General features: G+C 55.1%; 3 protein-coding genes across 3 annotated transcripts; 2 read left to right on the plus strand and 1 right to left on the minus strand.

Annotated features, from left to right (window-relative positions):
* The first annotated feature begins 1,764 nt into the window (after window positions 1–1,764).
* Window positions 1,765–7,274, plus strand: CSUI_003550 (ppic-type ppiase domain-containing protein). Its single transcript, XM_068063746.1, has one exon. The coding sequence runs from the start codon at window positions 3,120–3,122 to the stop codon at window positions 5,928–5,930; it is 2,811 nt and encodes a 936-aa protein (XP_067924276.1). The 5' UTR covers window positions 1,765–3,119; the 3' UTR covers window positions 5,931–7,274.
* Window positions 7,275–11,761: 4,487 nt separating this feature from the next.
* Window positions 11,762–16,094, plus strand: CSUI_003551 (uncharacterized protein). The gene has a single exon (XM_068063747.1). It carries the CDS (start codon window positions 11,828–11,830, stop codon window positions 15,464–15,466), a length of 3,639 nt encoding a protein of 1,212 aa, XP_067924277.1. The 5' UTR covers window positions 11,762–11,827; the 3' UTR covers window positions 15,467–16,094.
* A 27-nt stretch (window positions 16,095–16,121) lies between these two features.
* Window positions 16,122–21,358, minus strand: CSUI_003552 (uncharacterized protein). The gene is made up of 3 exons (XM_068063748.1): window positions 18,556–21,358; window positions 17,406–17,784; window positions 16,122–16,890 (listed from the first exon to the last, which is right to left on the minus strand). Exons 1-2 carry the CDS (start codon window positions 20,077–20,079, stop codon window positions 17,761–17,763), a joined length of 1,548 nt encoding a protein of 515 aa, XP_067924278.1. The 5' UTR covers window positions 20,080–21,358; the 3' UTR covers window positions 16,122–16,890; window positions 17,406–17,760.
* Between the last annotated feature and the right edge of the window lie 641 nt (window positions 21,359–21,999).

Raw genomic sequence — 21,999 nt, forward strand, 5'->3', positions numbered from 1 at the left:
ACTTAAGTTCTTGCGGCAGCCTTAACACTAGGGCCCTTGAGAATAGTGGCCCTTGATGCTGCTGGTGGCTCGTCAGTCAGAATGTCTGCTGAGGTCGATCAACTGCGAACAGTTACACCTGGGTAACCCTCTCCTCGTGGACCCAAGAGACCAGAGCATGAGTCCCACGACTTCACGAGTCGCGCGCCCTGGTTCTTGCTTCCCAGGTTGCTGGACGCTCTTCCAGGGGGGTGTTGAGTGGCAGCCTTCACTCACTGCCCCGCGTTACTTTTTTGCCAAGCATTCCATTCCGGCATGTGACCACCAGGTTTGGCAGGGCATTCCAAGGCGCCGCGTGCCAGGATGGTTTCGTCTTTCTTCCTGACTCCTGGCTGGAAAGCGCTCCTGCCGGTGCAACTCCGCTCGAATGAGCCTCGCGTGGGTATGAGCTTCACGCATCGATTCACCGGGAGTGGCGTGTCCGTGTCGAGCCGCGAGATGAAGCCTGGGTGAGAGAAGGGCACAGCAAAGGAAACTGTAGAATGAGGACTGCTCGAGTTCACAAGTTGAAACGCGGCTACCAGCCTGCTGCCCCACGACAAGGCAAGTTGATCGAAGGAGTGTACATCCGAGGGGCAGGCACACTCCTTTGGGCATACGCGGGAATGTTTTTCGACTGCGCTCGGGTGCCGGAGGGGACCCGGCGACGAAATGAAGATTGGCGGGTGGCAACGGACAAGTTGTGTCTTCGGTGTTAAGAGGCCAGGCGCCGCGCTGCTTACAGGACGTGGTCCAGAATGTGTTAAGCAGGTCAAGGCCAGGTCGCGTTGGACTCGGACGCGTTGCAATGCTACACGGCAAAGCTACAGGCGGCGCCGGGAAATGAGTCCAGCCCAGTGGGCAAAAGAACATGAGTTTCGAGCCACAGTCACACCCTAACTGTAAACACCGCGCGACGATCCCAACAAGGGGCTGTTAGGCTGGTGCGAGGTCGTCAGTTGGTCGAAAATGCGACGGACGTCTACGCGCTGGGGCTGGCGGTCCCCCGGATGCCAGGCGCTAAGCTAGTTCGGTTCAAGCGGAGTAGGCCACGTGGTATACAGCGCAGTGTGCTCAGCTTTCTCCACCACGGAGGCAGAGGCGCCCTCTCCGTGATGCATGGCCCAAGGACCCCGTCGTACACTGCTGGCTAGACTGTATCAAAGACAAGGGCTACCACATTCTTTGCGCTTGCCGACACGAGGAGTACTACCATTAGGAGCCACGGGGGTCTGAAGCCGGCTCGCCGCTGCCAGCTAGTTCAGGAGAAAGTCCACGGAAAGATGGCGGTTGTTGAGATCGCAGTGGGCGTGGGGCAGTCTCCTTGTAGTCCCCAAACACTTGACATTTGAAGTTGTGTGGCTGGCGGTGACTTGTCCGAAGGACACCTTGCTGGTAGTCTTTCGCTTCGCGTCTGCTTCTGTCCGTAATGGCACATTCGGTCAGGCTGGACACGGCTTCTAGTACAAAAGCCTAGTTTCCTAGACAAGCACCACACCGTGGCGACTGGGGAGTCCTACCGCAGCCACCGCAACCGGACGGGGTGCGAATAACACGAACACCCAGCCTGTAGAGCCTCTAAGAAATAAATGGGTCCTTCTTTTACTGATTAGACACACTGCTTCTGCGATGTTTCAGACATCGAAGAAGCTGTGTATACCGACGTGGTACACGGGTTCGGGCTCCCGGACCGAGTACACATCGTCCTCGCCGGCTGTGTCGCCACAGCGAGCACCGACTGGGAGTGTATGGTGCGCGAGGGGCTTGAGGGGCGGCTAGTACAAATGGCATCCACTCGTAGACGTTGATGCACATCAGTGGTACCTGCGAGTTCTTAGAATAACCCTATTCTCCGCCCCGACTTCCAATTCCCGGGTTTGGCGTGGGTCTCTCAAGACACGAGGCTGCGGTGTCCGGCCCGCTCAAGGGAATCGATAGTGTGGTTCCGGGAACATCTGGCAGCACACGCCAGAGCGCGGCGAATTTCTTTTACAGCTACACTGGGGGAAGGCAAATTTGAAGGAATCCACTTCGTGCTTCCTTATAGCACCTCGTGTTGACTTCTTGTCTCTTCTGCTTGACTGCGAATCCTCCCGTCTAGGGTGTTTCTGCGCCGCACTTGCGCAGGGATGGAAGAGTAGAAATGTCATGCGATTTGTCCGACAGGTTCACGATCGCTTCGGGGTGTGTGCTACCCCTCGATAAAATAGGAAACATCGCAAAATGATTTTTGTGGCTGCGTGGAACGCTATTGCCACTTGCTGTCCTCCTTCGAATGCCACAGTTTCTCCTTCTCCGACCCGTTGACAGGCTCGCTAATTCACCGCCCCCTCGTCGCAAGGGTAACTGTGGTGTTCGCTTGATGTTTTCAAACCCTCTTCGAAACTCACTGTTCCCGAGGACTTGCATTCGCCTCCGGTAGCGAACATCGACCGGGGAGGCACCCTTCCGGGGTCTGGAATCGCGTAGGGCTTGCTTCGACCATACAGAGTGAGCGAGTACGCTTTCGCGATCTCTGGCTGCGGGTCAGCCGCATACTTTTACTGTTTTTTCGCGTTGTTCTCGGAAGGGGAGTGGAACACTGTACGGTGCTGATTTTCGTGCTCGCCTTTCTACGACTCCGCTGTTCCGGAAGTTGCCCGTGTATTCCCGGCAGTCTCCCCGCTGGAACTCTACTTGCTTCTGTCAAAGACTCCTTTCGTTTTCTTGAACGGTACAATTGCGTACCGCGCCCTTCCTCCCCTCACAGCGGTGCCTGCTTGTGTCTTTGTGGTGGGGTGCCGCACTTCTGAAGGGCTGTTCCTTAGCTTCGTTCCTTCCCGGGGGCGTTGTGGATTCTCAGCTACCGAGTCCCTTCCGTGCTACAAGAATCTAGCACCTAGGCGCAGCTCAGGTCATACAGGCGTGTACAAGAGTCCTCGGTACAAGGCGGAAACATCCTTTTCCTGAGTTAAGTGGTCTCTATGACGTCGAGACGCTGATCCGCATGCGTGCCCTCGTCATCCCTTCATCTTTTAGGTCAGCGTGTGCCGAGGGGAGCGTCTCCTTATACGTGAGGGCGATACTGGACTACAGTCGTGAGAGAAAGCAGGGCAGCCCTTATGCGATACTTGTCGCCACCCGATTCGCCCTCCGCCGGGATCGAGGCTGACGATCCTGCAGGGCCCCCGGGATCTCAGGAAGTGTCTGCGGCTCAGGCTCACTACACGCGACAGCACTCAGAGTGGAAGCCTCGTCTTCGGGTGTGTGCCACGAGCACAGCCACAGCAGTGGTGGCTCCTGCCTCCTCTGCCTTCGTGTCGGGTGGGTCGCTTCATTCGACCAGCACTCAGAACAAAGCTGTTCTTCTCCCTCCGTCACTTTCGGCCGTCAATGCGGAACGAGCTTCTGCGAGGGCTTCTCCCGGTGCTGGTGAGGCCGCGTCGGCTGCGAAGTCCGGTGGTGCCAATAAGGGGACAGCAGGCAGTACGGCTGCGTCTCCCTCAGCGCCTGCTGGCGGACCGTTAGATGGCGCTACGACTGGTAGCTCCCCCCCCACGCTCCGGCCTACAACTGTAGGCGTGCTCACAGCTCCACAAGGACGACACCAAGGAGCTACAGCTGTGACAAGCGCGAGCGCGGGTGCTTTGGTAGCCAGGCTGTTTGCGAAAGGAGGGACGAACGCGAAGTTTGCTGCTGCTGCTGAGGCAGCGGAGAAGGCTGCCCAAGCAGTGCTGGCAGGGCGGACTGTGCAGGGTTACGCACCAGATGCAACGGTGAGTGGGAGGCCCGTCCAGTGCTATTCTCACGTGAAGGTGATGAAGGAGGGCAAATGCCTGGAAATTCTGTGCCTGCCTGAGTTGTTCGAGAAGGTCATGCCGAGGGATCGACTTATCTTCGGACGGGGCGACCAGGCAGATGTCCACACAGACCATCCTAGTTGTTCTCGAGTCCACTGCGAGCTTCGGAAAGTCACAGACGCAGGGAAGCCGAGTTGCAAGTACACCCTGCGGGACCTAGGCAGTGCGCACGGAACATTGCTAAACGCGGGGAAGGTGGCAGCGGGTAAGGAGACGGAGTTGGAGGATGAAGACGAGATCCAGTTCGGATTTTCACAGCGACTCTATCTGTTTTTTGCTGGGAGGGATAACCTGAAAGATGCCGAAGAGCAAAATGCGGGACCAACTGCAGCGTCTGCGGAGAGCCGATGGGCTGAGCAACAGAAGAAGCTGGAGGATATGCATTCACGCCGGTCACAACAGATCGGCACCGAACACAACGAACGCCAGCCCAGCATGTCTCCGGTACCAGGAGGTTCTCCCCCTTCGGCTTTTTCATACGGAGCAGCAGGATGCAGGAATGCACCAAAACAACCGTGCACTTTTCCTACCGGTGGGAGTTTGCACGGCGCAGTTGGAGGGGAAGGAAGCCCTGCACAGTGGGAAAGCAGGCAAGGGGGCACGGCGTGGGAAGGTGGACAGCCGCAAGGGGGAGGTTCCCCTTTTTCCAGACACGAGAACTGGGGACCGACTGAACCTACCGGGACACAGGGACCCACTGGGAATACGGGACAGGGATGGGACTATGCCGGACGGGGGCATCCAAGCCCGTACTCAACCGGGTCAGGAGGAGAACCCGGCTGCGCAGCTAGACAGTGGAGAGGCGGAGACACTCCACAGCAATTAGAAGGGCAAGGCTGGTATGCCTATACACAGGCGCCGACTCCGCAGCTGGGACAAGGGTACGGTCAGTGGCAGCCTGGTCCAGAACGGGGGTGGGACGGAAGAAGCGGTAGCTTTTCGGGGCTCGGTGGCTCAGCTCAGGGCGAGTGGAGACAAGAGGGAGATCAGCGAGCAAGGGCAAATCACCAGCAGAGCCCTTGGGGAGAGGTCAACGGGTCATCACCCGTTTTCCAAAGCGAAGAAAACGGACACCACGTGTTTCCTGCCGGTGAAAGATCGAAACAGGCGTGGCCGCTAGACTCAAGCGGCTCCCAAAAAGAGCAGAGAGCGGATCACGGGTGCGGGGCAGGGAGCAGTGGTGCAGTGTCGGACACGCCGACAGCTGTCCAAGAAGAGGTGAAATTGTCTTCGCCTTCTGGCGCTCCCACAAGAGCCCACCTAGCAAGGAAATTACTGTGGCAGGACAAAAAGACAGAACCAACTCCGAAGGAGACTCTTCTAGAACAGAAAGAAAAGCTTGTTCAAGAGCGAAATCTCTTGCTCATGCAAAAACAGAGACTCTTGGAGCAGAGAGCAGGAGCCCAGGAAGATGATTCCACGTCCGCTGCTAAGCGTGCACGTGTAGGGGAGGCCTTTAGTGAGTCAGAGCTCACACAGGACGTTTCCTCATCTCGCTCTTCCTCCGTGCTCCTTCCGGGAAGTGCATCCGCGGGGGCGGCGAACGCCGGTGATCCCGTTGACAATGGCAAGGGAGGGGAATCGGAAAAAGGCGAAGGCGAGGAAAGGGTCTTTTGTTCCCATATACTTCTGAAGTTCGTGAGACGACCGGGAGATAAACCATGGAACTCTAGCCCAGGAAAAGGGAGTGAAAATGCGGCAGGGGAGGAGAGGGAGAAGACTGTGCTACCTTTGAAAGGGCGCGGCGGGTTGCCGGTAACAAGGTCCAGGGAAGATGCTCTCAGCAGTCTTGAAAGCGTAAGAGCCATAGTGGAAGAAGACCACTCTCAGTTTGGCGAGTTTGCCGCCGAGTTGTCTGATTGCGCTTCAAGTAAGAAGAGGGGCATATTAGGCTGGGTAGAGACAGGCTGCCCCGGAGGCCGGCGTTCGAAGGAAGGCACAAGCGACGAAGTAGATGTGGGCTGGTACCTGCCTCCTGAGGTAGTAGAAGAGGCATCGAAACTGAGAGTGGGGACAGTGAGCCATGTTATCGAGAGTGAGCATGGCGCGCACTTGCTTCTCAGACTTAGGTGAAGGTGGGAGATACAACCGAGGGGATCCTACGAAGGAAGTTCGAAATAACACGTACTTAGTCGTGAGACCTTTCCACTGGTGCCGGCAGTATTTGCTGGCTTTGGCTACTCGTTACCGCGTTCTCCATCGCGTCCTACATAAGGAGGAACCGACCGCGTACGGGCTTAGGAGCCTCCTGAGGTAACTCCCTGCGGTGGACTTGGTAAGCTGAAAGTATCTGAGTGGGAATTCTTTACTGCTTCCGAGCGGCGCCTGGAGGCCGACGCACAGCAGCCGCAACTGCACGCGGGTGATCGGTTTAGTCAGCTGTGTAATCACTGCACCTCTGGCGTTGGGCAGTTGCATTGTCTGGGCCTGTCGTGCTATAGGCCGGGCAAAGCATGGATGAATAAGAGTTCCAGGTGTCACCTTACAATGTTGTCACTCTACGCGCGTACGTGGACCTTGATTGATGGTCTGTCTTCGCCCTCTTCGTCTCCATACAATCCCTCGCGCTCTCGATCTGCAAGCATACCGCTGTTCCTGCTCTTTTGTAAAGTAGAACGAAGCGTAGCCTTCTTCCGCGAACTGTACCCGTATGCTAGGTTGCGGGCGATGGCCCGTGAGTCCGCGGATGCAGGCGGCTCGCATGAGTGCGCTTTGAACGTTGGGAGGTCGTCTGCATGGCAACTGTGACTTTGCTTGGACCGGAAAGTACGTCATTGTGGCCACTGACTGAGATGGTACAGCTACCGGGGCGCTCATTGACTTGCACGGCACGTTGTAGGAGCTGATTTGAACTTGGAAACGCAATACTCGCCGCCTGTTTGAATGACGAGAGGCAAGGAGTCGCCTAGTCAGCGTGGCGCAGCTGCAAGCCGCGCCTTCTGTCCTAAAGAGGCGATCTCCGCAACTCCGAGAAGAGAAGGCAGGCAACTCTAGTTCTCGATGCGTTTTTTGACAGGGGTCTGACTATGATGGGATTCCTCAGCGCTGTTAAAGACTGCCGTGCGGGTGGACAGTGGTGCCAGGCCGTGCCACCTCACCATTGGCAGCTTTGGCACGCACAGGGAACTCAAGTGGGAAACGCAGTCGGTTTCCGTGACCCAGCCAATGAAGCGGGCAACAACTGTGAAGCTGGAAGACGAGCTGTTGAGTTGTTTTGAAGGGCGGACAGTGGTCATTCATCCTTGTTTCCTACGCGCCCCACTTTTCGCGGGGTGCGATGTTGAATTCGAGAGCGAGCGCGCGCGCAGGGTTTTCCTGTTGAGATGAAAAGAACAACCCAGGGTAAACACTCCCGGATTGTTTGCAACAAACGGGGCGCTGAAAGAACGGGCCACGGTGTGTACGGACCAGGGTAGCCAGGTACTCTGTCCTGGTCCTGACAGTCTAGGCTATCAGGTTCGAACGCTAGTTCAATCAAGTGAAGCACAGCACGTTTTGGCAATCACCTTGAATTCAACCTCGAGCCGCAGGACATACTGATGACCGAGTCAGTCTGGAAACTGATGAGTACACTTTATTCGAAACTGTTCGCTACTGTTGCTAAATTGATGAAGCTGTGGAACAAGTAATACTCTTGCTGCCTGAAGAGGCGAGTAGTGCCCTTTTGGCTTCTTCGTCCCCGCTCACTTTCTGAAAGGAGTCAGACGGGCGAAACGCAGCAAAGCTGAAGTACCATCTTTCTGCGCGATCGCTCCCACTTCAGCTGTCGATAGTGTGACTGTGGCAGCTGAACCAGAGTACCACACCTGTTCCAGGGTGGACGATGGCAAACTGCGGAGAACTCTGAAGTGTGCGCAACTGGACAACATGCAGCGAGGTTGGCGCAGTGGACGGTGGCATCTCATGGAGTCCCCTCGCTCGTTCACAGAACTCCCGGCGTCCCTCCCCTAGCTAGTTTGGACGACGCTGGGAGAGCGGCTTCGGTGTAACGAGGTAAGCCGACGCGCGGCTCGAACACTTCCACCAAGGCCATCAGGACCGACAACCACAGTAACAAGGGCAGAAGCAGGGGCACTGATGTGCCACGCACGGCGAGCGCCGGGAATTCGCAGCGCATACACCTATTAGAGGGTTCTGCCGCACAGCGCGAAGCTAGTCAAATTTGGACACTTCGCTGTTACGGCACAGTCACATGGTAACGATTAGAGCGGCTGCCACAGTGTCTTGGGAGATTTGTAGCTGGTTGTTCCAGGAAGGCACAACACGTCTCCAGGTACCGACCGAGACGCACAGTACTCGGCTCAGCCGGCGGTGTTCACTGCAGGGGCAGAGGGGCACTCGCTAGAGGTGCGGCACACGCGACGACGGCGCAGAGTCGCATCGTACGCGTTGCAGCGAAGGCAGGCGTAGGCTCCACGAGGCTTAGCACGAATGCCAAGAACAGCGATCATCTCGTGCGTACTGCCAAAAGAAACACTGTAACAGCGCTCGCGCTCACGGGAAGGCAGACGCTCTCTCTTCCCGGAGAGAAGAACCGATGCTCTGTAGTGAGGTGGGAGAGGCATTGGAAATCTCGATTCCTGCCACTTTATATCAATTCCAAATCGAAGCCCGCAGCAACAAGCGGCACAGGTGCACGGTACGTCGTCGAACGGTGATTGGCCCCGCCTCCTGGAGAACTACAAAAGTGGAGGTGTTGTAGCACTGGGCTTGCGCCTTCGGGCCGTGATCGGCCATGTGCTAATCCTAAACACCCTTGGATTGAGGTCGTGCTCCGCCCTCCCATACTTCCTCGCTCGAGCGTGAAATCGTCTTTCTCACCGCCCTTGGCGTGCCAGAAAAGTTCACTCCCCATCACTACCTCGGCACCTTCTTTCACACTCGAAGCAGTAGCTTGTAAAGGCCACTCGACACGTGCTGTCTACACCAACGAGTCTGAGTTCTCCGCTGTGTGCTTCAGATGCGTGAGAATGTCTCCTATGAACGGTGTTTTCAAGGGTATAGTGCCAGGGGACAAGCACCTTGAACTAATCCTCAGGTCTCAGACGGGGCGAATCTGAACAGCCCTAATTAGTCGTGTGGTACGACAAAACACCTCTCATGTCCTTCTTTGAGAGTCCCCCAGCCGAAGTCACGAAAAATCGAGGTGGAGTCCCGGGCCGCCAACAGTCCCCGGCCAGCTAACGGAACTTGCTTCTGTACAGACAGTACAGGAGGAAAGGGACGTCCGGCGGCAGCAGAGAACTGCAACACCTACGCTTCGCATCGTTCCCGGCCTTGTTGTGTTGCCAGGCTAACAGTCGGTGAGGAAGCCAGACCTCTTCGTCAACGGACGGCCATACTGCACGGGTTCACGTTGCAGTCGTCCGCGGTGGTGTGTGCTGTGAATGGCTTTGCTTTTTCTTCATTCCCACCACCAGTATGGAGGCAAGGTCACCGTCGCGTATCTACCCTGTGCATACTTCGTTGTGACGTCCAAACGTAGCGCCGCTGTCTGTTTTGGTCGGCTTCGATGATAAAAGCAGCCCAGGGGGTGTAGTCGGATATGGGCGAGACGTCGCCATTGTGCTGATGGAGACTGCGGACTTGTTTTGGTGAACCGACTCGGCCTTTCAGCAATAGAGAATCAACAACAGCCACCGGCGAAGACGCGGGCGTTCTGGAGTTCTCAGTCGTGCAGTACTGCCAGGTGTTAGAGGACATGCACAACAAACCTGCGACGCCTCGTTACGAGAAGCCGGCGATTCTCGTGTACCGGCTTCCTGAAGCCTGAGAGCATTGAGGAACAGAGTGGTGGCTACCGCGTTTCCTTGTACGCATTGACTCGGCATAGCCCGGGAGGCACTGCCATGCCAAAAGGTAAAAACAAACAGGAGACATGGTTTCGCGAAGAGAGAGAGAAAGGATGTTATAGGGCGCGACCCTGGGGAAGTGAGTTTTGTCGGTTTCACCTGTAAAACATCACCAATGCTTCTCGGATATACGTCCAAAAACCACAGGATGAGAAAATCCGTATATCTCCACACTGACGATGAAACCATATGACGGGCTTTTACCGAGGGTGTGGTTCGTTGCCACGATTGGTTCCCTCCTCCCCCCCATTTATACCTAAGGAGCGTAAAAACCTAAGCCGAAAGGGTTTCGACCTAGGATAAAATCCAGCCCTATCTATGCTATTTCTTATTTTAACTAATTTTAATGAAAAATTCTCTGACTTTTCTAGGCGTGTTCACCGAGACGTGGATCACCGCGTTATTCACAGCCCCGTAGCTTCTGCATCATTTTTCAGTGCTGGGAGTCGGTAGCGGGACGGCGTTCGACATGTTCGTGGTCTTCGATGCATGTCTTCGGGTGTGCTACGTCTACCAGAGGGAAAGAGTACCTGCTTGCGAATCCTTGCAGGAGGCCTCATTAAAACCCTCTGCTGCAGCCTTTCCGTGGGAGAAACCTGGACTACACCAGCAAACCAGTAAAACTCCTGCTGCATGTTACTTGTATCGATACCTAGTGTGTGTCTTTATTTTTTGTACTCTTGATTGGTTTTGTTTATTTTGAGACTTCGGACCTTTGTATGGTTCTTGAGGTAGGAGTGCAGGAGGGCGTTATGCTTGTTGATATGACTCATCTGCAGTGACACTTATCAGGACAACCAAATGAGGGCAGGCTGTCTGTCGTGTGGGGATGGGGCACGCATGTGACTGAACAACGCAGGATAAGCTCTGTCGGTGACAGGAATTCACGCCGAGGGGGGAGTGCGGCGGCGACAGTAGAGCAAACGTAGCTGAGGTGGAAGCGGTAGTGGGTGCTACGAAGAGATATAGTGGAAGGTGTGTCGCGTGTATTAGACTTACCTGCAGATACATATCACTCGTAGATGTTATATACGGTGTCCAGCACACCGCGTGCTTTGTAAGTTAGCTTGTACTTGTACGGAAATGCATTAACGTTGCGTTGTGGGAGGCAGAGGGGATCCGTGGGAGCGGGTTCCGTGGGTCGCATTTGATGGCGTGCACTCTCTGGGTCCAGACCGCCTTCATCCACAGGAGTATGCGTTCGACGCTGTCCCATTCGTGTTGGCGGATGTGCTGCTTGCTGAGATGGCCGTTGTTATGTTGGTCCCACCCCTGAGCGAGAGAGAGGCGGATGTGAGTGGTAGAGAGCCTCAGGGATTTCCAGCCTCCAAGGTGTCGCCGGAGGGTGTTTCTTTCTTGCTGCAGCTGGGAGGGGAGACAGTTGCAGTCGCGTGCCAGATGTAGACCGGAGTCGAATCGTTCCGCGTGGCAGAAAACACAGGATCTATGAGAGAACGGAGGAGGATTGAAGTCGGGGACTCTGTGTAGAAACCCATACCTCGCGTATCTATGTTGCAAATATCGCGGTGGCTTGCGTTGGAAGATGCACGCCGGATCGTTGATGTCCCACGTGCCGCGTCTTCGACTTCCGGTAACTAATGCTGTGGCGGCCCAAAATAGATAGCTAACCCTGATCCTTCGTAGGACAAGCATTTGTTGCTTCCTGAATTCTGCGAAGGACAAATGCGGAGAGGAAGGTGCCGCGGCGAAGTCGTCCCATGGGAGGTTGAAGGTCTGTAGGAATGCCTGAACTGTACGATAATACGTCGTCATATTAGTCTTCTGTAGCTGCATCAGTTGCATGCCAAGAATATCAGCTCCGTGAGGAGAATGCGACATGGAGTAAATTGTACTAGTGATTTGCTTCAGTACCCACCACACTGGACTGAAGAACAGGCCACATGGTTTCGCGAAGAGCGGAGACAGAACACGAATCTGTCTGGTTCCGCATGCAGTCAGCGCCGCATGCCGGACAGTACAACGGCATCTGGTAACGAATATCATAGCCGCGTCTGAACGCCTGCCCAACCTGCACACCTCTCACTTGTAGTACACAAATGTCGTCGGACACCGTGGTTACCACAGGCGAAGTATAGCTGGCACCCAACCTCGCCGGTCATGTTTGTGGAAAAGCCACATGGTAGCCCCAGCCGACACAGCATCGGCGTGGTTTCTACAGGCTTCCGTCTAAATGTCGGCTTGGATTGGGCGTTCTTGCGTTTTGCGGTGAGTGTTCTGACTCACAGAAAGAAGGGAGTTCGGAGAGGGAGACAACGTGCGCCGCTAGGACGCCTTCTGTGTCTTGATCGGTACCTGCGCCTCTCTATCCTTTTCAAGAGGTGGCAAACAATAAATGAGGTGTTACGGCAACGGGCCAGATTGAAAGCCATGGACAGAGCGCATTTGAGAGAATCTTCACTCCAACTCTGGAGATATTCGAGACCGCTGAAAAGTAGTTTTTCCCCGTGCAGTCGCTGGAGAACAGGTCCGAACCGCTGCACAGAAAACCTGCTCCAGAAAGGAAAGAAGTATATATGTCGAGACAGGAGTGTGGAGAACGGCGGTTCTCCGCGGAACTTGTATCGATCTAGGATTTTTGCAATATCTTCCCGAACCTTTTCTTCCTCTCTTGCTCCTCCGCTTCCCCCATTCAACTCCGTGGATGCATCCGGATGCTGTTGTAGTTCTCACCCAGGCTCTGCTACTGCTCACTTCCATTACGGTGATCACATTCTTTACCATCCCCCTTCCCGCTTCTTCTTCTCTACTTCAGGCTACGCCTTCTCCCATCTTCATGTCCCAAGGGTGTGCAATCCCCCTTCCTCAGCTCCACAGTCTCTTCCCTCGTCGGGACCTTCTTGTTCTCTTTCCCCAGCGGCAAGCGTTGAACGATCATGCGCGGCACGCTCTGCCGCACTCAGGTTTTGTTCGCCAACACGCGAGTCCACGGCAACGCTTTGTTCTCATCGCGAAGTTTCTCGGTCTCTTTCCTCTTGTCATCGGCTGTGCTGTACTGTCCCCATCTGGCTTCCTCCAAAAAAAGTATCGCAATTCCGTGTGTTTCAGAGAGGCTTCCGTCCCTTCAGCTTTTTGTCCCACTTTCCCTCGTCAGTTGCGTCTGCTCGTTTGGAAAAGCGAAAGTCCCATTTCAGTTTCGACAGGACAGTTATTTCGAAAGCGAACTTGCACACTTGTCTATCTTTGTCTCCCACCTCCTCCTCTTTCTTTTTTTTCGACTCCTTCTCCTCGTCAGCTCGTTCTTTGTCCACTCTGTCAAGAGCATATGAGCCTCCGGCCTCATTGTGCGGTTCTGAGCCTCGACCGCTTCGCGCCGTTTCATCCTTGGCTTCGGCGGTCTCCCGGCTCTTCCGCCGTTTCACACGTTGGGTCACCGGTGCTTGCGTTCTTTTTCTCCCTGTGGGTCTGTGGTGCAGTGTTTTTACGCCTGTGTTGTTGGTGTGTCCTGATGCGCCTCTCTCCGTAGATCTTTCCTTCGTAAGTCCCAACAGTATCCACTTGGACGACGGAGACGGAGAGACAGACACATCATGTTGCTGTTCAGTATGGCCAGAGGCACATCGTGCAAAGGAAAGGGGAGAGGCGTCGGAGGAAACGCCTGAAGGTGCGTCAACGTCTTCCAGAATTGTTTCGGATGCTACGGGTATGACACCTCAGCAGGGGGAAGACAAAAAAACGCGACAGGTAGAGACAGCTCGAAAGAAATGTGGTGCGCGTGAACAGCAGCTAGGAGAAGAAGATGCTTTGGAGGACGCGGGACCGGCGGACAGCGGTCGGGGAAGCAACACAGATGTCAAGGAACCTGATGCGGATGAAAGGAGTGGACACGAAGCCAGCGACGTAGCAAGGTCAGTCGAGCGGAAGGACGAGGAGGAGGCAGAAAGCGAAGTGGCCTTACAAGATCAAAGGACTGGAATTGTTTGCGTTGGGACACCGTTCCTTCTGCGTGAAGGTCTTTGGCGCAATACTGTGGTGTATGTCCAACACCCTATGCGGTCGCCAGAGAAGATCTTTTTACGTCTCGTGGCTGGTGAAGGAAACATCATCCGTTTCCCGGCGAGAGCTCTCCTGTCCATACATCCGACCCTGCGAAAGGAGTTGCTGGTGAGTGGTCAGGGGCGAGTCGTCGGTCCTAGAGGAGAAAGAGATCAATTCCTTGCTTGTTATGTTATGAGAGAGTTGCTTCGTCAGTGTGATGAAGAAATCGCAGCTGAGATGATTTGCCGGGCAAACGGACAAACCCCAATCCAGCCTTATCCTTACTCTAAGCCCCAGTGGCAAGCAGAAGACGAGTCCTCCGAAAAGAACTCAGGCGAAAACGCTGAAAGGAGAAAAGCGTCAGGCCTGATGGAGGAGGACTATGACGGACCAGGGTGCTGGATCATGACTGCTGGAAAACCCCTCTTTCCTACTGTCATAGAGGCGGAGGACGGTGCAGGGGAGGTGGCGGGAGTGTTGAGTTCTCCACCAACGAAAACACATATCTCACGGAATATACCCATCTCTACCCCCGAAGATAATGAAGGTGCTTCCTGTGTCTCCGTCGATAGTTCGAATCATCTGGCTTCCGAGAAAGGAAGTCACACTAGAGAGAGTGAGCACACTACTCGCTTCCTCATGAAGGAAACCACACCCGGTGGTACGCACGAGGCTGCGGTAGAGACAAATGCGCCTTCTTCACCTGAAGTAACTCCGCCTCCCTCTGTCGAAGAGTCGAGCGGTTGTCGCGGTAAAAAGGTTCGGCTAGAAGAGAATGAGAAACACGTGCGTTCTCCGGGTGCGTATGGAGATGCGGGGGAGGCCGTCAAAGTAAAGGAGGTAGAGGAGGTCCTCTACATCGAACTGACAGTTCCCAAGGGGAGATGCTGGCTGGAAGCTGAGCGAAATATCTGCCGAAACTGCGCTCTAGAGAGAAACGGTAGACTGCTTCATGGTAAGAAGGATGACCGAGAGCAGCAGTGCGGACATGCCGAGCTAAGGAACGCGTCGTTTGTCGGCAGGGTCTGTACTGAGCCACAGAGAGGGAGATGTCTTATGAAGCCCGGGGATGGAGTTTGGCCGGCGGTCTCATCGAAGGAGATAGAGGACAGTTTCACTTTTGGTTTCGTCCCTGCGGGTTTGATCGCGGGCGCCGCTTTCTGGGTGTTGCCTACCGAGCATTCTGTCAATTCTGCTAGGCTGATGGTATCTCGTGCATGCGTGGCCAGTGTAGTGACAGAGCTGATGGCTTCATTCCAGAGCTTTCTGGACCGTAGGAGGAGATTTGTTCGAAAGTTTTTGCCTTTGGAGTGGCGGCAGGGAAAGTCCTCCCGAGAAGGTGATGTAAGCGCAAGCGGCACGAAGGAGTTTTGCGAGAAGAGGCCACACGGCGATGGCGAGGGGCCGGAGCGGGGAGATCGCCTTTCTCAGATACAGAGAGGGGGAGGCACTGTAGAAAATATCAGAGGCGGTAACCTGCAGAGTTCACCTCGGCCATCGTATCAGGAGTCTGAACGAAGAACCTCCCCAGATGACCCTCCAGGCATGCCTGGCACACCAGGGCTCTCATTCCCGCAGCGACTGGGTCATGGGCACGACGAGCCTTTTGCTCTGCACGAGGACCAACGGCAAGAAACATCCTTTTGGGAGCGTGTGTTCTTCAACGTGGAGCAGTGGCTGGTGAAGCACGCCGACCTTCGCGTTGTTGCAGCTGACGATTCACGGCTCGTTTCTGCCAAGGGCACTGTTGTAGTGGGATAAGCGCAGACGGATCTCGTTGTCTTCGAGGGAATGGAACACGCAGACAGCGCAAGCTACGTCTTACTGAACGGATGATTTGTTTGTGCGGAGACGGATGTAGAACACTCGAGCTCAGGTGGGTGGCCGCAAATTGGTTGGTAATCAGCAGCCTTCTCGTCTTGCTTCGAGATTCGAGCAGTATTCGTTGCTGGCACCTTTTCTTTCTCGTCTGTGACATGCGTGCTATTGTTTACGTGACTGTTTTTTAAGCTATCAGCTATTGCGGACTACCTGCTGTCGCAGGAACTGCTAAAGCTTTACTATTCGTCTTTGGCACACGCTGCGGTAGTTTCACCGGGCGCTGCCATTCTCTGCCCACGCACTGTAGAGGCTCCGTTTTTTTGCTCCAGAAGATACCACTACCAAGAAGGGCTCTGAGGGACGTGTAGGTGCCAGAATTGTGATGGTGCCGTACTGCACGTACACGGGGACACGCGGCACTCAGCCGCCGTGGTTGACTGTGTCTCGCTAGCTATGTCTCAGCAGGCACGCTCTAAGTCAGGGAGCTTCTCCCTACTCGTAGCACCTGCTGAGAATGTGAGAGAACCTTCTTGAACAATATGTCGTTAGTACGCGGGAAATGCGAGAAGTTTCTGTCCCCCTGTTTCCAGGCCTTCCGGCCTATTCAACGTTTTGCCGCAAACCTGGGCGATCCCACAGTATTGCCGATATCGGAGACCCTGAGGCCGCTGACTGCACACCTCTAGGCTAGCCGCGGGCCCGCGACGGTCGCACTAGACTACAGTCTCAGCATACCCACAACTTCGGCGCCCCCGGGCTCATCAGCCGCGTTGAGTATTCAATGAGACACCGTAGAGTGATCTACCTCAGGCAAAATGCGTTCACTCCAAGGGGATGGTGTAACCTGGGTGGCCACGGTTGGAAAACATTTCGGATGGCTTAGCAGATTGGTACTCACAAGCCGCGCCACTAGCACTTCCCTCGCGTCGACTCGGTACCTTCTGTCAAACAACGCCCCCCACCTCCACTTGCTTGGCTGAAGTCAGTACAAACACACCACCAACTGCAGTGCACCTCGGGTGATTTGCAGAAAAAACCCGCCAACTCCCACCATCTTTTGTCTTGGACGATACCCTGACTCCCTTGAACGCACGTCCTTACCCTTTGCACTCGCATCCTTGCCGCAGCCCTATCTGGCTGATACGCCGTAAGGCAAAGCATCGTCCGCAGTCATGGACTTCGATGTGCGGTAGACGTGGCACGACTGAGCAGCAGAACTCCTTACTGTGTCTACCCCGTGTTTCCGCACCCGAACCTTCAATGCAGGTGGCTAAAGCTTCACGAGGTGCTCGACATCGCCAGCAGAAACCTGTTCTCACTGAAGAACTCGGAAACCTTTTTCTAGATACGCAGCTCATTCCCACCTGCACAGCCAACACCGCACGAGTGCTATTTCCAGTCTAGCGAACCTGGTCATTTTGGGACTTGCATTTTTGGCACTGGCGAAGAGGTTTCCTGCACGGAAATGCTAATTCGGGCGCATCCGCATGCGGAAGTGCTGCCACAACAGAGCTTGTTGTGCCGCACCTTGGATAGCGCGCGCTTGGTTCAGGTACATCACCTAGGCCTGAAGCACAGTGGGTACTGTACTGAAGTACAGTGAGAGTGGTCACCACCCGTCAGCTGTCTGCCAGCCTACTCGTCTGTAGAGCCCGCGGCGGTACAGGTACATCACCTGGATGTGAAGTACAGTGCTAATGGTCGCCACCACGTACGCTACCGTCACCTTGTATGCCAGACACACTAGTCGTATGTAGAGCGTAGACACGCGTGCCCAGACGAGGTCCGAAAAGCCATTATGCTTCTTAATGCGAGTGGGCTCATTCTTGGGGGCCCGGCGGTACAGCCAAACAGAGCGTGCTGATATGAGTTGCCTTACTCCGGTCGGGGGTGCTCAAGCAAGCCACCGACCTTGCAATCACAAGGCCTCGCAGTTAGAGTTTAGCACAACAGCAACGGTTGTTCCTGGAAGGACTTCACAGGACGGAGACAAGCGCAGCCGTGCAGTCGCAGATACTGCGCAATTGCAGGGCCCGTGGCTCCGATCTAACAGCTGCGCTGTTCTTTGCGGCTCTCCATCGCCTTTTTTTCTCCTGACCGCGTCCGAGGCTCATCCACCGAACAGATCAATCAAAAGCCAAACCCCCTCCGCCACTTCAACCACCCGGCCGCGCCACGGCAAGAGGCGCCACCTCTGCACCACGCGCTTCCCCTCACCATAGCCCCCGTGCATGTTAGCTGGCTGGGGGAATCTCCACCTGGAAAGGCGCAGACGCATCAGTCAGACGGAAGCGGCAGAGGTTACCACAACAGCTTTTCAGATGCCACCCAGAAAAGACGCACATCTGCACGTCGACCTTTCCTGCGCCCCACGGTGTAATACAAAGACATGCATCGTGCACCCCCTAATACACTGAATGCATGTGCTACGCGTCACCGACGTCTACCCTGACGGTCGGAGGCATGAAGCCAGTACACTTACTTCCTGGGAGGCACCCCTCAGTTCATCATCTCTCGGTCGCTACCCTCGCGCCGGGGTCTCGGGTCCTCCGAAAATCAACTGGCCGTGACCTCCCAGCAGTTTGCACCCAGGACGATTTGCGTACTTTTCTTTGATAGTGTACGTCATGAAACACGGGAGTGCTGGGCAATGACTACGCGTGAGCTAGTGTCGCTTGCTCACTCGGCCGAGAAAGTCGCTACACACTCACGGTTCGGCGCTCGACTTGTTCACATCACAGCAGCCGTTTGTGCATGAAAGCTACTCACAAAACGGGTGCTCTCTTGCGCTGTCACCAAGGCCGGTCAAGCATGCACGGAGGAGCGCCTCTCCATTGTGGTGCGAGTCTCAAGCTGCGGCTGCGGGGACACACCTCGTTATGGCAACCGCGAGCAGCTCTACTAAATGCACCGGTGCTGCGGGCACCTCGCCCGTGCTGCTGTAACTCCATGCTACTGAAATCACCTTCCTGAGTTTGCATCCCAAAACCGCTGCAGCACCAACTGCTAGGTAGGTCGTGCTTTCTTACCCATGCGTAGAAACGGACGTTCCGATCCGTTTCGAACTCCTGATAGATGTACGCTTTGCCGGTCAATTCGTCCTCATACCGCCACAACTCTCTCCGCATTCGCGGCACTTCCACCTCTCCTCTTTCTTGCGATCTGTCTCTCCGGACCGCTCCCTCCTCCGCTCCTCGTCTGGCTCTTCTCCAATTCTCCTCATAATGTGTCTCAGTTTCCCGGGCTCTGGTATAAATAAAATCATCGCCTCGCACAAACGGAGTACACCGGCAAGGCCGTCCTTCTCCCACTTCCACTCCACCCGTGTCTCCCCCGTCGAAAACAGCATCGGTGAGTCCCCATCCACACACCCCACCTCCACTATTCCCTTCCTCTCCTTCTATGCGCCCTGCACGTCCGGGCAAGGCGCGCTTCCGGTGGAGCCTTGGAGACCCGATGAAAATGAGCTCTGATGAGTCAGCTGAAGGCGAAGAGCACGGCTGGCCGCACCACATCAAAAAGTGCACCAATCCTCCTTTTTCCCCCATGCTGTCGTGATGAACACGATTCTCGTGTCCTGCGCTGTTTGGCGAGGGAGCATTGGCTAATCGGGATGCTGCAGCTCCTGAACTTCTTGAACCTTCAGCAGTGCCTTTTCGAGAGATATGAGATGAGGACGAGCCTGAATGACCCGTTTTTCCCGCCCATTTCTCTTGAGGAGAGTGTCCCTGAACGGACGTGCCACGGCGCACTCTGTCAGGGCTGGTGCTTGGCTTTCCTGGTTGAAAGGACAAAGGTGAAAACGCAACGGAATGCATTGTGTCCGAAGCTTCGCCTTCCGAATTTGTTCCACCGATCTCGTATGCTTGTGGGTTACTTTCGCCCAATGGATGGCAATCCTGCACATTCTCCTTCTGTCTTTCTTTAACGCTGGCTTTGTACCCGGTTCGCTGCGATTCTTGTTTGTCGCTCGAGGTGACTGCGAAACAACAGCTGAGAAGACCGTTTCCGCGAAGATAAGGTAAATCGTTTTCCCTTTTCTCGGCACTCTGTGACTCTGACTCACACGCCCTGTAACAGTCGCCCGTGAAGGAATCGGATTCTGCTTCTGAGAAGTTAGCTGCTGTCTGGTGTTGAACCCCAGGAACCAGGGCTGGAGAGCCGTCATCATTCTGGAGAGAGACTGATCCACTAGAAGCACAGGTTGAGGTAATGTCTTGCTGTTCCATGAACAACTCCGACGACCGAGGGCATTTTAGTGGGAGCAACATGGCTGCTTTCTCGTCTTTTGCTGGTACAGGCCAGGATGACGAGGATGACGGCTCCCCGCCTCCTCTGCTCTCCGGGAGAGAAGCACCTCCGAAAGGACTGTGAACTTCCTTCTTTCCATGTTTAGCCTGACTTGTTGAGGAGATCAGACCCGGGGTCTCTTTTTCCCTAACGCTGGCGCCAGTCCCGTCTCTTTCCTGAACATCGAGAGCAGAAAAATTCGTAGTGTCTCCCTTCGTACAGCTGCTTCGGGAGAGGGAAGTTTCCGCCATCGTCCCCTCCATCCGTGCAATTCGAGACCCAATGCTGGACCACTATGAAGCACCTCCTGCCGCGCCGCCTCGCCTTTGGACAGAGCACGTCAACCCTCGCAAAACGGAGCCCTGTTTTTGCCTTCTTTCCGACCTGTACGACGACACCGATTGTGTGTCGAGAGAGCCAGATCGATGTGCGTTGCTCCCCTTGTGTTGTTGGCCTTCCTGGAAAGGCCCAATGGAATTCTCCCCGTTCTACAGTATCTACGGGGTCGAGCAAATCGCTTTAAGAACTTTTGCTAGAAAATATAGCCGCCTAGGAGTGCTGATGCGCGAGGCGGAAGTCCGTCCACGACTCAAATATCTGGCGCATCCGAGAGCTGAGAGGAAGGGAGAAAGCTAGTGACAAATGCCATCCTCTCCGTTGGCCGAAGTAGAGGAAGTCCGTCCCTCGCTTCGACGTCAGTTAGCTTCGGCCGCTGCGGGCGTCTTATCGGATGCAGACATCCTGAAGCGAAGAGCTTCTGCAGGTAGGAAGCTCCCGCGAAAGCAGGTGGAGACCCGAGACGGGTGATATACGGAGAACAAGAAGCCTTGAAAACAAGTCTGGCAACAAACGCTCCTGTCGTCCGAAAGTGGACGCGTCATAGGTGCAATTACGACAGCCTATCTGTACAAGGGCATGAAAAATGCACCGACTGTAAAACCGTCTTGTCCCTCCTGCAGTCTCAGTTAAGAGGATCTCATAGGTCGTTCGTGAACGAGACTGTACCAGTATGCTATAGGTGGCTACTTGAGCCCCAACAAAACCTGGTACGCTAGTGCAACGACAAACTTTCCGACAACGAGACACTCCACATCAGAAAGAGGCATAGGCGACTTCGGTTGACATGCATACACGTGTTAGAAAGGGAGAAAACATTAAAGTCACGCATCGATTCAGAGAAGCTCTTCGCGCCAGAGTCTGAAGGCTTTTCACACTTCCAGCGGTCGCCTTCAAAATGTCTCTAGCTGTTGTGCCGCAGCCATTTCTTCGCCGGAAGTTATGAAGTCAACACACGACGCACCCGAGTCCCATAACAGTGACACATCGCTGTGATGATCGCAGTCAAGGGAATTCGCGGATAGCAAAACGGCTGACCGTCGGGCAACTCCCTCTCCGACTGCGAGTGCGACCTTACTCGAGTGCTCAGCCAGCGGGGAGGTAACAAGCACGCTGCGGACGAAGTCGGGAAGAGGGGTCCCACACGACCAGCGAGAAGGAAGTGACGGCTCTGCCAAGAGACGATAGTTGCTTTCAGGAAGTTGGAGGTACCAGCATGCGACTAACTACAAGAGTGAATTCGGGGGCTGCGCCGGTGGCCGCCGGGCAACTAGCCAGAATGCATGCTCTGGCGGAGGCCCATTCTTTGATCCTCTGTCCGGGCTGGCCTCGGGCCCCCCAAAAAACCTCTCTGGTCCACGCACCAGTGCTAGACGGGCTCCTCGAAGAAAAAGACTGCAAACCAAGAGGACCACCAGGCATAACCACTCTTTGTCATACTGGACCTGGTTGCATGCCAGCGTTACACCGTAACCGAGGTGACCGGGGAGAGACCAATCGGCAAGCTACCACGCAATGACCGAGAACACCTTTCGGTAACCTGGGTTTACCCAGAAGTTTCATGCGGTGGTGAGGGCTGCCATCAGCCCAAATCAAAAGCTGCTACTCCGACAACCTGACCTAAGAACCAGCAGTGCTCGATGAAGTTTCCCGGCTGAAGCCTTTCTGTTCAGAGGGGCTGCGCGGCTTCGACAGCAGTGTACATCGGCTTTTCCTTGCCGAGGTGGCAGCGCTCCTCAGACTTGAGAGCAAAAGGGCCCAATAACTTGCGATACGGCCACAGGGCGACAAGATGCAAACCGAGACAGAGCACAGTGCTCGTAGGAAGTGTAAAGGCTGCCGCAAGA

The sequence above is a fragment of the Cystoisospora suis genome, assembly GCF_002600585.1.
Source record: "Cystoisospora suis strain Wien I chromosome Unknown contig_1597, whole genome shotgun sequence".
Classification (NCBI taxonomy): domain Eukaryota; phylum Apicomplexa; class Conoidasida; order Eucoccidiorida; family Sarcocystidae; genus Cystoisospora; species Cystoisospora suis.

Bases quoted from the DNA above. Each gene is read 5' to 3' on its own strand.
- CSUI_003552 (XM_068063748.1), bottom strand. From the start codon at position 20,079: ATGGAGGGGACGATGGCGGAAACTTCCCTCTCCCGAAGCAGCTGTACG. The intron at 17,785-18,555 runs GTAAGAAAGCAC...GCGCCTTTCCAG, and splicing joins ACGTCCGTTTCTACGCATGG to GTGGAGATTCCCCCAGCCAG.
- CSUI_003550 (XM_068063746.1), top strand. From the start codon at position 3,120: ATGCGATACTTGTCGCCACCCGATTCGCCCTCCGCCGGGATCGAGGCT.
- CSUI_003551 (XM_068063747.1), top strand. From the start codon at position 11,828: ATGTTTGTGGAAAAGCCACATGGTAGCCCCAGCCGACACAGCATCGGC.